This window comes from Balaenoptera musculus, chromosome X, assembly GCF_009873245.2.
Source record: "Balaenoptera musculus isolate JJ_BM4_2016_0621 chromosome X, mBalMus1.pri.v3, whole genome shotgun sequence".
Lineage (NCBI taxonomy): Eukaryota > Metazoa > Chordata > Mammalia > Artiodactyla > Balaenopteridae > Balaenoptera > Balaenoptera musculus.
In genome coordinates this window covers 90,616,309-90,631,807 of record NC_045806.1, presented here as the reverse complement: position 1 = coordinate 90,631,807, position 15,499 = coordinate 90,616,309, and the positions used below count along the sequence as shown (strand labels likewise).

Sequence of the window (15,499 nt, the reverse complement as noted above, 5' to 3'; positions counted from 1 at the left end):
AGGGGTGGAGCTTGCAAGCCCTGAGACAGGAGAATTGTAATTGAGAAAGGCCTAAATACCAGGAAGCACGTGTGTGTGTGTGTGTGTGTGTGTGTGTGTGTGTGTGCGCGTGCGCACGCACGCATGTGTGTGTGTATGTTTGTGTGTGTGGTTCACATTGACACAGAAGATGGCTGGGGGCCATGAGGAGAGGCAGTAAATGCCAGAGTTTGATTTGAACCCCGTCTTCCAGGCTCGTGAGCCCATGCCTTGCATCTATGCACTGCCCCTCGCTTTGCACAGAAATGTCATCTCTCTCTGGATAAGCTTTCCCTCCATCTGTGCCTGGGAAATCCTGCCCCATCTCTCAAGGTAGAGCTCAGGTGCAGCCTCCTCTGTGAAGTCTCCCCTGATTTCATGTCTCCCATCCCCAACAGATGTGACCTCCCCTGTGGCTATGGGATGGGGTTGGGACATAAGTGCTGGGGTGCAGGGTAGAGTTGGGGACAATGGAAAGGGACAACTAGGCTGGAGGTGGAAGGAGGGCTCTGAGTTTTGCATGCAGAAGTTTTGCACCTGGGTTTGTGAACTTGACTTAAGATGACTATAAGGATGTGACCTAGTAATGGACACTGTGCCTTCTGATTTCAGCTTTTGAGAAGAAGGGTCTGGGGACTTTCACTTTTAATAAACAGTCCTGGTGACTATTATGATCAGGCAAGTTCAGGGAACACCGTTCTAGTCTAAATCCCTCAATTTACAGATGACGAAACAGGTTCAGAAAAGGGAACTAACTCGCGCAAGGTCACATAGCCAGTTAGTGACTGAACCTGGACAAAGGTGAACCTGTTTGTCCAACTGTACCTCCCCAGCAACTTTACAGTAAATCCCCCAAAACAGTGCTGTGTCTCACATATTGTAGGCCATTTAGTACACACCTGTGTGAATGAATAAATAAGATTAGCACCCACCGTCTGCAAGGATTAAGGGAATCGGACACTGGACAGGGAAATTTTGATGGGGCACAGCAAAAAGGAGGTAGAAAATATGTCTGGAACTGGGGCAGGGGTGGGGCAGCTTAAGTGGGGCAAAGCAGAGAGCACAAGGCAGAACAAAGCACTGTGTAGCCCTTCAAAATCCTCAAGTCTGGGACGTGAGCGTAGACAAGATGTTCAGAAAGTACGCTTTTAAGTTCACTCCTAAATCCTTGGCTCACAACAATGCTGGTCTTCGTCTCCCTCCTCCCCTTCTCCCATGGCTATAATTTTCCAATATGGGGATACTCTTGCCTCAGTCAGGAGGAAGGGCGGATGGCAAAGAGGCTCACTCACCTGATGAGTGTGCAGAACTGTAAGAACGATGAATTCCTTAGCGCTCCTACAGAGAGAAGAGGGAACAGGAGAGTAGTGTATCATGCACTGGGTACTCATCTAGCACAAGAAGCAACACCAGAATTCTCCCCTGGGCTGCATTCAGGCATATGGATTAGGACAGAGGGCAATCTAAATATGCGCATGGCCGCCTCGCCTGCCATCATTTGTGGCGGCTGACATACACCATACATATAGGTTCGCACAGGCGTCTGAAGATGGTATTACCATTATCTCTGGGTTGTCATTTTTCACGTCTTTTTTAATATTCCTTCTCACATTCTCTCTGTAGAAATCCTCAAACCCTAGGAGCAATTTTATCTATAGGCTAAAAAGTTCTCAAGGAAAACTAAAGACCTGAATTATGGAACTCAAAGGGAGCACACTCAGAGTCCTGGGAAACGTGTACCATGATTATTGGCAATCTGGTATTTAAGCAAGAGGAGAAACTGAAAGGAAAAACCCAAAGGAGGTCATTTGGTCATCATGACTCATACTCAGCAGATTTGTTTTAATTGAAGGACCAAAAAAAATGAGAGCCAGGAAGCAACAGATGGAAGGCAAGACTCTCCAGATAGCAAATATTCAAAAGGATGAAGAATTTGAAACTCTTCAGACAAGAATTATGCCAATGATCCAACAAGCTGTGAGGTATGAAAATTCTCTTCCAGGAATACATAATCCTTTAAAAGAACTAAAGGAATAGAAAGAGTTCGCCTTGAAGGAGCTTCCCCTCTCTTTCTTGGCCTTTTTCAAATGTTTCTGGGAACAAAGGTGTTCAGGAAGCAGAGTCAAGATGCCCTTGATTCTGGGTATCCAAGGAAGGCCAAGGCTCCCTGCTCAAGGACTTGGACCATTTCCCATATTCAATGAGGCAGAGTCCAGGGATGAATCATCTGCAGGGTCTGGGAAGCTCCCAGGGGAAGGAAGGAGTTGTATTCCAGGGAAAACACCATGGAAAATCCTGTCTCTTGACCAGGGCAGGTGCCTAGTGTAAATTGGATTATGTGACTCCTGTGCTCCGGCCCCTGCCACGTCTCCCCATTTCATGCAGAACAAAGCCAAAGTCCTTGCAGTAGCTACGACTCTCCCCCTTCTTTACCCAACTCCACATGCTGGCTTCTCCTCTGTTCCCCAAACACACCAGACACACTCCTGCTTTAGGGCCTTTACACTGGGTTCTTCTTGCCTTCTCTAACATCCTCATTTCCTTCAAGTCTTTTTTTTTTTTTTTTTTGGCGACGCTGCGCGGCATGCAGGATCTTAGGATCAAACTTGTGCAGTGGAAGCATGGAGTCCTAACCACTGGACCACCAGGGAAGTCCCCAAGTCTTTCTTTAACTGTCACCTCCTCAATGAGGCCGACACTGGCCGTGCTACTTAAAGTTGCACTCTGCACCCCTGTGCCCAGCATTCCCGATCTTCTTTATCCTGATCTCCTTTCTAGTCTTCAATAACATTCATCAACTTCTAGTACACTGTACAATACTTATTTATCATGTTTATTGCTTATGGTGTGTCTCCTTCCACTAGAATGTAAATTCCAATGGGCAAGGATTTTCATCCACCTTATTCACTGCTGTATATTCAGTGCCTAGAACAATGCCTGATGCACAGTAGACACTCATTATAAGAAATATTTACTGAATGAATGATCTGCTAGCCCCTGAGGTTATCAAATGAGTGAGCTCTGTCTTGACCCAGAAAATGCTCTGGGCTCCCTCACAAAATCAGGCTACCTTGTTCTGGGGTGCAAAGATATCCACTAGAAGCAAAGCAAAGACGTCCGAGGGGTCAGACTGAAAGAACGCCAGCATACCCTGATGGGATTGAAAGAACTCACCCCATATTGGTGTGGTGGTGGAGTGTGAAGGGTGAAGGGTGGAGAGTGGGGGAATGCAATGGACAAACTGAACTTGGAGAAGAGACAAACTAAGGGTCATTAGGGACCAGACACATTCCAAGATATTAAGCTGGAGGGGGAGCATGTCAAGGAAGACCTGCTCTGGACTTCAGGAGGGAGCACTGCAAACCCCTCCAGAGCTAGCAAGGGGGTACCGCTCCTCTGCCTTTGAAGGGGAGGGAGGGGGTCTGGAGGCAGGTGGGCTTTGGGAGAACAAGAAAGACAAGTGGGATGGAAACACTCCAGATCAAGAAGGGTTGAGGAGATGGATGCAGAGGTGGAACAGACTACACCAGGCAGAGAGGGAGAGTGGGAGAGCGGGCACAGGGTTCCATTTGAGGGGAGACAGCCCAGGTCCTCCAAACTGAGGTCAGCCCGTGGAATCTAGAGCCATCGCTTCTACCATCTCATTCCTTATCAACACGTCTATGCAAGGCGGCGGTGTGCATGTGGTGGGCATGTGGGAGTGCCTATGGTACGTGTGTGTGTGTGAGCAGGCATGTTTGTAGTGCATGGTGTGTGTGTGTGTGTGTGTGTGTGTATGGTGTGCATGTGTGTGTGTGTAGTATGTGGTATGCATGGTGTGTATGTATGTGGTATGTGGTGGCATGGTGTGTGTGGGGAGGTATGTAGTGGCATGGGGTGTGTGTGTGTGTGTGTGTGTGTGGTGCCATGTTTTGTGTCTGGGTGTGTATGGTGTGCATGTGGGTGTGTGTGGTATGTGGTATGCATGGTGTGTATGTATGTGGTATGTGGTGGCATGGTGTGTGTAGGGAGGTACGTAGTGGCATGGTGTGTCTCTGTGTGTGTGTGTGTGTGTGTGTGTGTGTGTGTGTTATGTGGCTTGGTGTGTATAGAGGTAAAGGAGAGGAAAAGTCAATGTGATTACTCCACGGACAGAGGGTGGTGGTCCTGCTAACACCCCTTTCTCTCTCTCACCTGCCCCCATCCGGGGAGGGCACTAAGGGGTCACACACACTGTGAGCAAAATCCACAATGGCAGGTTCCCTCCTTCAACCCCCTGGCCAGGGATTTGGATTTTCTTCTTGTGTGTTTTTTTTTGGGGGGGGGGATGGGAAACAGTGACTTGCTCACATTGTGCTTATCTCAGAATGTCCTTTGAATGGCTTGTTTGGTTCTCACTGCTCACTTGGTCTGTCTCATTGGTCACTCATTGTTCTCATTGGTCACTCGTTCTCATTGGTCACTCACTTGTTCTCATTGGTCGCTTACTGCACAGCAAGTCGAAAACCAAAGGGCGTGGGTAAGGGGAGCAGCTGGGTGCAGGGAGGTGAGGTGAGCTATGGCAGGAGGCCGTCCAGTGATGTGGGCGGGGGTGCCTGCTCACATCACTGGACGAGGCTAAGCCAGAGTGTGTGAGGGCCCTTGGGCCCCGGATGTCCTGGGTAGCCAGGAACCCTGGCTCGGGCTGCCCTCCCTGGGAGGGTTCCTCTCTCAGGGCCAGGGAGAGCTGTGGCAGCCACAGCTACGCCACTGGTGGGAGGGGAGGGCCGTACTCAGCTCCGGCCAAGGCCCTATTACCTGATGAGCTCTATGAACCTCTCCCTGGGGGCTTCGCTCACGTCCTCCTCATTAATAGCCACAATCTGGTCACCAGCCAGGAGCTTGTCCTCAGAGGGGCCTCCTGCAGAGGAGAGGAGACAGGCGTGAGGGCTGGGAGAGCGCAGGCCTGGGTGGGAAAGGGTTGCCACTGCCTGAGGGAGCGGGAGCTGACGTGGGTGCAGGCGACGCTGCGGGCCAAGTGGTGCCAGTGGCAGGGCCGCTGTTTGCGCCCTGGGCCACTGCTGCCTGTGGCGGATGGAGGGCAGAGGACTGGAGAAAGAGAGGAGCGGCCCTCCTTTGGCCGGGAGTGGTGTGGCGGCAAAGGCCTGGTGCTCAGACGAGGTTCATGAGTGCTTCCTGGCTCGGGTCCAGAGAGGAGCACAAACTTCCGTTTCACCAGGAGGGATCTGCTTGGGCACAGAGAATGGCTTCCAGACTATTGGAGGGGCTACAGGTGATGGGAAGGGGCGAGGAATCTTCTTAATTGAACAATATCCAAACTCACTGGTCTGGAAGGATATAGGCACTCACTTGCCTGAGACAGGGGGATGGACTAAAAGACCTGAAGGGTTTATTTTCTTTCACCTCTGAGACATGCTACTCTCCAAGAAATGAGGGGAACAAGGCATAGACCGTAAACCATGGGCACTTGGAAATTTCCTTTCCCTCCTTCCCATCTCTACTGTCGAGGTTTAGAAAGCAGACCTGCCTGAGGGCCTTACCTTCCTGGTTGGGGTGAAGGGTGGGTTTGAGGGGTGCCCCGGGCTATGCTGCTTCTGGTGTTTAGCAAAGACCTTCTTGGAGGAAAGCTTTTTAGAGATTCAGGGAGAATGAGAAGTTGGACCCAGCTTAACTCAAACCTGAAAGAGATGTTTAACGACATGCCTCTCTCAAACCAGCCTGGACGCTTATTGGGATCCACTCAAAAGGGCCAGATCCCAACTGTTCCTCTCTCTACAAAGAAGTGTGCTGTGCAAATTCCGCAAACATGAACAGTAACAAGGCCACTGTGTCACCTGAGCACAGCTCAATGGCTCTGGAGAGTGAGGCCTGTGCGCTAAGTGGATTCACCACTCCAACTGCAATGGCCCTCAACCCACTCGGCCCAGTCTCCCGACAGCACAGTGACTTCAGAAATGGGCAGCATGGTGGTGAAGAGTCCACTCTTTGCAGCCAGCCAGCCAGGCCCAGACTCTAACCTCATTATCTGCAATTCACTAGTTGTGGATGAAACATTTAATCTCTCTGAATCTTTCTTTCTTCATCTGTGAAATGGAAAAATAACATCATAAGAATGTTGGGAGGAGAAATGGGATGATGAATGTATAGCACTTAAAACAGCTGATTGATGTTGGTAAGAATTCAATAAATGGTAGTTATCATATCCTCCAAGGGACAATTCCTTCAACTCATTTCATTCCTCCTATCTACTTCTGCCAATTATGCCAATCTTTTAGGTAGAGGCCACTCTACCTATTCCCTCCCTCCCTTCTTTCCTTCCTCCCTTCCTTCCATCCATCCATCCATCCCTCCTTCCTTCCTTTTAATGGAGGAGGTCCTCATGGAACTCAACCTCCATCACAAGCCTTGGCTCTCTGATGGCAGTAGTAAGCTCAGTTTACTACTATTTTCACGGAATGGTTTGTTGGCTTGTTCAACCATAACTGTTCCTCTATAGGATGCGTCTTATCTTTTCTTGCACTCTCAAAAACAAGTTCTCTGCAATCAGCCTGCCAGCCCTGTGGCCTCCTGTGGTCTCCCCTGTGGCTTTCCTTCTCTCCACTTCTCCAACCCCTTCTTCTACATTCTCATACCACCTGCAGCAACCCTATGAATTCTGTCTCCTCTGAAGTTAAAGCAGGGGCTCCTGGTGGTCTGTTACTAAGTTTTATCTGGGTCCCTCTTTCCCAGGACAAATTTGATTTCTGATTAGAGAGACTCAAAAACCTTTCGCCAAACTGCATGACTGACTTGGGAGCCTTAGGTCAGCCATGAACTCTTGTACTGAATTGTTTTTTTACTTTATGCCCTCTAGTTGAAGAGCGAGCTTACAAAAATCTTTTTCTTTTCCTTGGAGGATTGCAAAATTCATCAAATTTCTGCTAGACCAGTTTGTACTCTGGCTCCTCCTCTTGACTGAGCGAGAAACTGTTGTAAACATCTAAAGCCTCAGGCCCAGCAAGTCAGGAATAGAGCTCCTTTCCGTCTGTCTTTTCTGTCAATGCCTAGCAAGATTCAGAACAAAACAGTGCTCAGCCCCTTTCCCATTTCATTCACGACAGCAGGCTTTTACAGTTCTGGTGGGGTTCTCACTTGGTCCACCCCGCATGGTCCCATTCAAGCCCTGCTCCCCCCGCATGACATCACACAGGCTTAAGTGCAAATCCTAGCTCTGCTGCTTCCTAGCAGAGTGACCCTGGACAAGTCATTTCTCTTCCTCTATGCCTCAGTTTCCTCATTTGTAAAATAGGAATGGTATTACTTACCTTGTGGGTGCAGCTGTGAGGATTGAACAAGATGATGTAAAGCACACAGTAGTACCTACATCAATGGTAGGTGTTGTAATGCCACTGTGGCATTCGGAGATTTCACTCTCCTCTCCCACCTATGGTCTATATCCTGACTCCAGTCTTTAATGGATGACCTATTTCATGAACGTGTACTAGTCTCCAGAGCGTGATGGTTAGATTCTTGGGCACAGGAACTCTGTCTTGTATTTCCCTATAACCTTGCTGGGCTTAGAGTAGGTGATCAATACATATTTGTTGAATCGAATCGGATGAGTATTCCTCATCCAAGGCAGTATGGCTCTTCTATGAAGGTTCTGTGCAAAGGGAAGTTTTATTAAGACCCAGACCCTACTAAACCATCAACTACAGCCTCTGTCTAGAGCCCAAGCAGCCTCGGTGGTGTGTGTGGGTAAGTCTTAGAAGCCCAGCTCCCTCACACAGTAACTGGTTGGCAAGTCTTCACCCACTCTTCATGAGTTCCTCGGCAACACAGTATACTCAGGTGCTCTGCTCTTTGGGGCGATGTGTGGGTGTTGGGGGGTAGGAGCCAGGGCCACGGGGACACTCTGAGGGACACCTACCTGGCCTCACAGATCGCACCACCACAGGCCTCTCACTGCCGGCCACGAAGCCAAAGCCATATATAGGGTCCCGGTGAATGGTCACTTGTCGCAGCGTCTCTGCTGGCAGCTGCTCACATTCCATATCATTTGCGCTCTCTTCCTGTATCACATGACTGAGGGGAAGGGGAAGATGGGAGCAAAACAAGACGCAAAGGCAACTAAGCCTCAGAAGCAGCTGGGAGGGACACCGACAAGGGTGCTGGCCGCGGCACTAGGGAGTTCACGCACATCGCTTCCTACCTCCTCTGGCACCAGCAGAGGGGATGGCTGCCTCATACTTCAGACTGGAGAAAGAAGAGTCTAGAAAGGAGAAGTCACTTGTCTACAGGGCCAGGGCCAACAGAGGAAATTGATGTCATGGAGCCTGACATTAGAGTCAGTCCTAAAAAGGACTAACGGCTAGTTAGTTCAAAAGGTTATCACCCATTGAACTGGCTATTAACTCCCTAAGAGAAACCAGAACCTTGAGGGAAGGGACCACAAAACAGGCAAGGAAGTGGGGAAGGAATGTGAAGTCATTTCAGAATGTGGAGCACCTTCATGAAGTCCTTGTGTAATTTTAAACTTTAATGTCCCTTAGGTTATATATAAAGATAAACTATTGAGATGCCATATGTAAACAAACGGGCTCATGTGCAGGACCAGCACCTACACAACCGTGCATAACGCCAGCTTATTTCAGTTAATGGGATAGCTGGAGAGCGGCTCCCGTGGGCAAGAAGGAGAGCTGCCTCCTGTGGCTGCCGGAAGACCCGAACCCAGACGAGCTGGGAGAAGAGAAATCGTTGTCTCAGTACTCGGGAGAGATTATAGATAGCACTCCTGACGCTGACAGCGCAACTTACTGAAGCTTAGGCATTACACTAGGACTTTATAGAGGGTCTACAGTAAGGGCCAGGGTGAAGCATCCTGCAGGCAAGGATGGGTCTGAGCTCACTATTTGAATGAAGAGCCCTAAGGGGTGAGGGCGTGGGGGACCCTGGGCTTTGTGAAGGCACTGTGTGCAGGGACAAGGGAAGAGGCAAAAGGGGGAATCAATGGCCGGCAGGCAGGATAGGGCAGGTGGAGGTAGAAGAGAGCGGACCACAGCCAAGAGGCCCAGAGCCTCAGCCCCCTGAATTGGCCTACTAAAAGGGACTGAGTTTCCTAGCCTAGGTGTGTGTATTCTCAAAAATTAAGGTTCCAGGCAGTGCCCTTCTGAACAAGATACAGAGGGCCAGGAGCTAATTAATCAAACTAAGGTTTGGAAAAGAAGTGGGGGGTTCTGACACTATGAGAGTGATTGTTGACTAGCGAAGAATACCAAATTCCTCGGGAGCAAATGGTTGCAAGCAATTAGGTTGTTTATCAGGACACAGATTCGGTAGGTTTAGAGTAATCGTATAAAAGAGAAATTCAGAGTCCCGGGCTTGTCTCTCTCACAGAAGAACTCAGGCAGGAAGACGGACTGTGGCTGATTTGAATCCAACCACATCAACTCTGGCTGCACTCATGCTGGCTTGGGCTCTGTCTGGTGCCCCTGAGGGAGGTGGAAGGAGCTGCTAAGATGAGGTCAAGCCTGCTGAAGATGAATTCAGAAACTGCCTCCTTCTCTCTCATGCTGGTAAGACAAATGGTCACTCTTCAACAGAAAGTCACTTGGAAGCTGGAACTTGGCTGGCCGGTGTTCTGGATAGGGACCCTCCCAGGACAGGGGCTCAGTGAAGGTGGCCTCAGGCTGGCACCTCTCTCATTTCTGCTCCTGGTGGCAGGCAGGCACTTGGCCTTGAAGGGAGCCAGAGAACATCTTCCTGTAGCCGCTATCTTGCCTCATCCCTACAGCTGCTTCCCAAACGAGCCCTTTGCCTCCTGTCATCCGACCTCATCTCACTGGCACTAAAGGGGCCTCCTCTTGGAATGACACCAGCTCATTTCCGCCATGGGCACCAGCCAGGGCAACCTGGACGGTGAGAGCCTGTCGGGCTGCACAGCCTGGGGCATGGGGAGCAGGGACACTGCAAAGAAGATCCAGGCACCCGTGGGAGCGCTTGATACCCTGTCCTGCATATGCAGGGCCCCCTGGCCACTGCAACCTCGGTTTTGCTGCCTTTTTCTTTTTCCAAAGCTGGGGACATGCCAGTCTCCACTGGGCCTTGAGGCACCACCAATCCTCATGAAAATAGACACTCCTGGTGCCAGGGGACCCAACAAGCTAAGAGCCTTTTGTGACCCAAGTGTTCTGCTTTCCTGTTTTGACTATGTTAATCCATCAACAAGTATTTATCGAGGGCCTACTCACACAGTTGGAGCTTTGGGGGGCCCAAGAAGTTACAGATCTCTGCCTTCAAAGATCTCCCAGTCTAGCAGGGGGTGCGGGGGAGGAGGGGGCAGGTCAGAGAGACAAGTGTACACTGAACAAGAGAATTAGAGCGGTAACTGAGAATAGTATATGAAGTCCATGATTAAGGCCCAAATTGCGCGTTCAGAGAAGGGGGTGGAGGACCAGAGGGGGCTCCCAGGAGGAGACGGGAGCCGTGCTGGATGGCCAGGAAAGGGCAGTGATGGGAAGAGTGACAAGAGGCTAAGCTCTGTGTGTGGGTGGCCCCCATCTCCCCACAAGGGACCCGGCTATTTCTCCCACAGTCACAGGCATGTCTGCAGGTGCGACTGGAGCACATTCGTCCCCGGCTTGTCCCTAACAGAGCTGAACTACCTGTCCCTAATTAGATCCTCCCCCAATTCTGCAAGAAGCCATTTTTTCCCACTGTCTGGGCCTTCCCAGCATCTGTGATCAGGGAAGAAATACCTCCTTTAACTGACCAGAAGGCCATTTTGCAATGCAAATGGAAGCTGTCCCTGCCCTCCTGGGGTTTGCATCTTTCAGTGTCTGCGGCTCAGTCCCTCTGAAATTTGCTAAGTGCCTAGAGGCTTGGGAGTGACACTGAAGTCAAGCGGTGACGGATGACGGGAGCTCAGCTGTCCACGGGTCACGTGACTGCCATCCTGGGGGAAATACGCACTTTGAAAGATGCTTGGCTTCTGGCTTCTGGTCCCTTCAGACAGGGCAACCCTGAACAAAATTATGAAGCAGCCAAAGCTTATGGTCCTCTCTCCCTACGCTCTGCCCAGCTTTGTTTCCGGGATCTGCTATTCTCTTCTGTTTGCCCCAAAGCACGCAGTGCCTTCAATCTGTCCCTTTCCTACCCAAGGCCCCCAAAGGTGTCCCTTCACCCTGCGCCAGGCTTGCCCTCTCTAGTCAGTGACCCGGGTAAAGGTCTAGCCTTTTACCTTCTGCCAAATGATAACAACACTTTATAGCCATGTGTTTTTTTTCATTTTTACACCCATTACCTCATCAGAAAAAAGGTGCTTTCACATCCATTATCGCCTCACAGTCGCTAACTGTCCTGCCAAATAGGCTAGGTCTCTGTTCCTCCTCCAGCCCAGACTCCAAGGTGGAGGCCAATGAGGGCCTCGGCTAGAGCCAAATTTCTTGGACAGGGCCCACAATCCCAGCACCCACACCCACACCCACTCAGGGTCCTGGACCCTCTGGCTATTCAGTCGCCATCGCAGGGTTGGCCCAACCCTGCAGCCAAAGCTCTCCACATCCTGGCTGAGTCTGGCTGGCCGGCCCACATCTTAATTCATCTGTCTCTGATCCCACTCACTCAGTGTCGTTGAGAGAATGAAATGACATCACGGTTACAGAAACACCTTGGAAGGCTAAATGTATCACGTAGATGTAGAGGTGGCAATGTTACTGGTAGCATCATTCAGGGTGGCTGGAGGGGCAGAGGATGGGAGCTGAAGATAAACTTCACCCGCTTCCTACAATCCAGGCCCTTCCCCCATCAACTCCTTGCCTCTAAGTGGCAGCCCCATGATATGCTCTGCCCCCTCGTTTTCCAGGGAACTGTCCCAACGATTAGACGACCTGCCTCCCTGTGGACACCCTGACTCCAGTTCCTCTCGGGGCTAAATTCATCTCCCCATCACTGTCCAAAGAGGGACTGGTGGCTGGAGCTCATGCTGACAACTGTTGCTAGGCAGGATGTGGCTGAAGGACAGGTGAACTGAGAAGAAGATGGATTGATTCTCAGCTGCTGCTCTCTCCCCTGCACTGTTCGGCAGGAAGCTGTTACATTTCTAACAGCTAAACTCCCAGGCATCAGCTTTTAGTTCCTCATCCCTCCTTGCCTTTGGCTCCTTTTTCTTTACATTTGGTTGGCTCCTTGGGGAGTCTTGTCACTCCCCTTGCAACTGGCAGGCTATGGAGCCACATGGGGCCAATTAGCTCTCTGATTCCAGTCACAGGAGTCTGACTCTCCTGGAAGCTCCAGAGATCCCAAATGGCAGCTGGGACCCCAGGAGATGCCATCTTCTCCTTGTGGAAGGGATGGGAGCTCCTTCCCTGGGACTGTGAGGGAGCTTCTCTGGGTGTCCCCTTATTAGGACCTTGAACACTAACCCTTCTTCTGCTAAAGGAGCCCTCACTTGGGCTCCTTACTCTAGCAGGGCAGCTCAGCCTTGAGTGTGTATATGCACCACCTGGGGGTATTGCTACAATAATTCTGATGCAGTAGGTCTGGAGTTAGGTCTAAGTTTCTAGCAAATTCCAGGGTGGTGCCCAGGCTGCTTGTTCATGGACCACACTTTACAATGCTATTCTCACACGATGAGAGGGCCACAATTACGTGGGAAGGATGAGGTGCTTTCATTCTGTTGGATTATAGCATTGAAGTTAAAACACAAATGCTGAGAGGGTAGACAGCAGAAGCAAAAAGAACTACAATCCTGCAGCCTGTGGAACGAAAACCACATTCACAAAAAGATAGACAAAATGAAAAGGCAGAGGACTATGTACCAGATGAAGGAACAGGATAAAACCCAAAATAACAACTAAATGAAGTGGAGATAGGCAACCTTCCAGAAAAAGAGTTCACAATAATGACAGTGAAGATGATCCAGGACCTCGGAAAAAGAATGGAGGCAAAGATTGAGAAGATGCAAGAAATGTTTAACAAAGACCTAGAAGAATTAAAGAACAACAAAACAGAGATGAACAATACAATAATTGAAATGAAAACTACACTAGAAGGAATGAATAGCAGAATAACTGAGGCAGAAGAATGGATAAGTGACCTGGAAGACAGAATGGTGGAATTCAATGCTGCAGAACAGAATAAAGAAAAAAGAATGAAAAGAAATGAAGACAGCCTAAGAGACCTCTGGGACAACATTAAATGCAACAACATTCGCCTTATAGGGGTCCCAGAAGGAGAAGAGAGAGAGAAAGGACCAGAGAAAATATTGGAAGAGATTATAGACAAAAACTTCCCTAACATGGGAAAGGAAATAGCCACCCAAGTCCGGGAAGCACAGAGAGTTCCAGGCAGGATAAACCCAAGGAGAAACACACCAAGACACATAATAATCAAATTGACAAAAATTAAAGACAAAGAAAAATTACAAAAAGCAACAAGGGGAAAATGACAAATAACATAAAAGGGAACTCCCATAAGGTTAACAGCTGATTTCTCAGCAGAAACTCTACAAGTCAGAAGGGAGTGGCACGATATATTTAAAGTGATGAAAGGGAAGAACCTACAACCAAGATTACTCTACACGGCAAGGATCTCATTCAGATTCGACAGAGAAATCAAAAGCTTTACAAACAAGCAAAAGCTAAGAGAATTCAGCACCATCAAACCACCCCTACAACAAATGCTAAAGTAACTTCTCTAAGTGGGAAACACAAGAGAAGAAAAGGACCTAAAAAAACAAACCCAAAACAATTAAGAAAATGGTCATAGGGACATACATACTGATAATTACCTTAAATGTGAAAGGATTAAACGCTCCAACCAAAAGACACAGACTGGCTGAATGGATACAAAAACAAGACCCATATATATGCTGTCTACAAGAGACCCACTTCAGACCTAGGGACACATACAGACTGAAAGTGAGGGGATGGAAAAAGATATGCCATGCAAATGGAAATCAAAAGAAAGCTGGAGTAGCAACCCTCATATCAGATAAAATAGACTTTAAAATAAAGAATGTTACAAGAGACAAGGAAAGACACTATGTAATGATCAAGGGATCGATCCAAGAAGAAGAAGATATAACATTTATAAATATATATGCACCCAACATAGGAGCACCTCAATACACAAGGCAACAGCTAACAGCTATAAAAGAGGAAATCTACAGTAACACAGTAATAGTGGGGGACTTTAACACCTCACTTACACCAATGCACAGATCATCCAGAGAGAAAATTAATAAGGAAACACAAGCTTTAAATGACACAAAAGACCAGATAGATTTAATTGACATTTATAGGACATTCCATCCGAAAACAGCAGATTACACTTTCTTCTCAAGTGCACATGGAACATTCTCCAGGATAGATCACATCTGGGTCACAAATCAAGCCTCGGTAAATTTAAGAAAATTGAAATCATAGCAAGCATCTTTTCTGACCACAATACTATGAGATTAGAAATTACAGGGAAAAAAAACCTGTAAAAACACAAACACATGGAGGCTAAACAATACGTTACTACATAACCAAGAGATCACTGAAGAAATCAAAGAGGAAATAAAAAAATACCTAGAAGCAAATGACAATGAAACCACGACGACCCAAAACCTATGGGATGCAGCAAAAGCAGTTCTAGGAGGGAAGTTTCTAGCAATACAATCCCACCTCAAGAAACAAGAAACATCTCAAACAATCTAACCTTACACCTAAAGGAAAGAGAGAAAGAAGAACAAACAAAACCCAAAGTTAGTAGAAGGAAAGAAATCATAAAGATCAGAGCAGAAATAAATGAAATAGAAACAGAAAACAATAGCAAAGATCAATAAAACTAAAAGATGGGTCTTTGAGAAGATAAACAAAATTGATAAACCTTTAGCCAGATTCATCAAGAAAAAGAGGGAGAGTACTCAAATCAATAAAATTAGAAATGAAAAAGGAGAAGTTACAACAGACACCGCAGAAATACAAAGCATTCTAAGAGACTACTACAAACAACTCTATGCCAATAAAACAGAGAACCTGGAAGAAATGGACAAATTCTTAGAAAGGTATAACCTTCCAAGACTGAACCAGGAAGAAATAGAAAATATGAACAGACCAGTAACAAGTAATGAAATTGAAACTGTGATTAAAAATCTTCCAACAACAACAACAACAAAAATCTTCCAACAAACAGAAGTCCAGGACCAGATGGCTTCACAGGTGAATTCTATCAAACATTTGGAAAAGAGCTAACACCCATCCTTCTCAAACTCTTCCAAAAAATTGCAGAGGAAGGAATACTCCCAAACTCATTCTACGAGGCCACCATCACCCTGATACCAAAACCAAGCAAAGATACTACAAAAAAAGAAAATTACAGACCAATATCACTGCTTAATATAGATGCAACAATCCTCAGCAAAATACTAGCAAACAGAATCCAACAGCACATTAAAAGGATCATACACCATGATCAAGTGGGATTGATCCCAGGGATGCAAGGATTCTTCAATATATGCAAATCAATCAATGTGATA

The 15,499-nt window shown here is 47.9% G+C and overlaps 1 protein-coding gene across 1 annotated transcript in view; it reads right to left on the bottom strand.

Moving 5' to 3' along the window:
- The window catches only part of FRMPD3 (FERM and PDZ domain containing 3), a 121,903-nt gene that overhangs the window by 48,830 nt on the left and 57,574 nt on the right, over positions 1-15,499 (bottom strand). The window contains exons 3-5 of the mRNA XM_036839305.1: positions 7,907-8,061; positions 4,795-4,897; positions 1,311-1,356 (exon numbers count right to left, since the gene is read on the bottom strand). Coding sequence (XP_036695200.1) covers positions 1,311-1,356; positions 4,795-4,897; positions 7,907-8,061 — 304 coding nt within the window. The remainder of the gene's footprint in view (positions 1-1,310; positions 1,357-4,794; positions 4,898-7,906; positions 8,062-15,499) is intronic.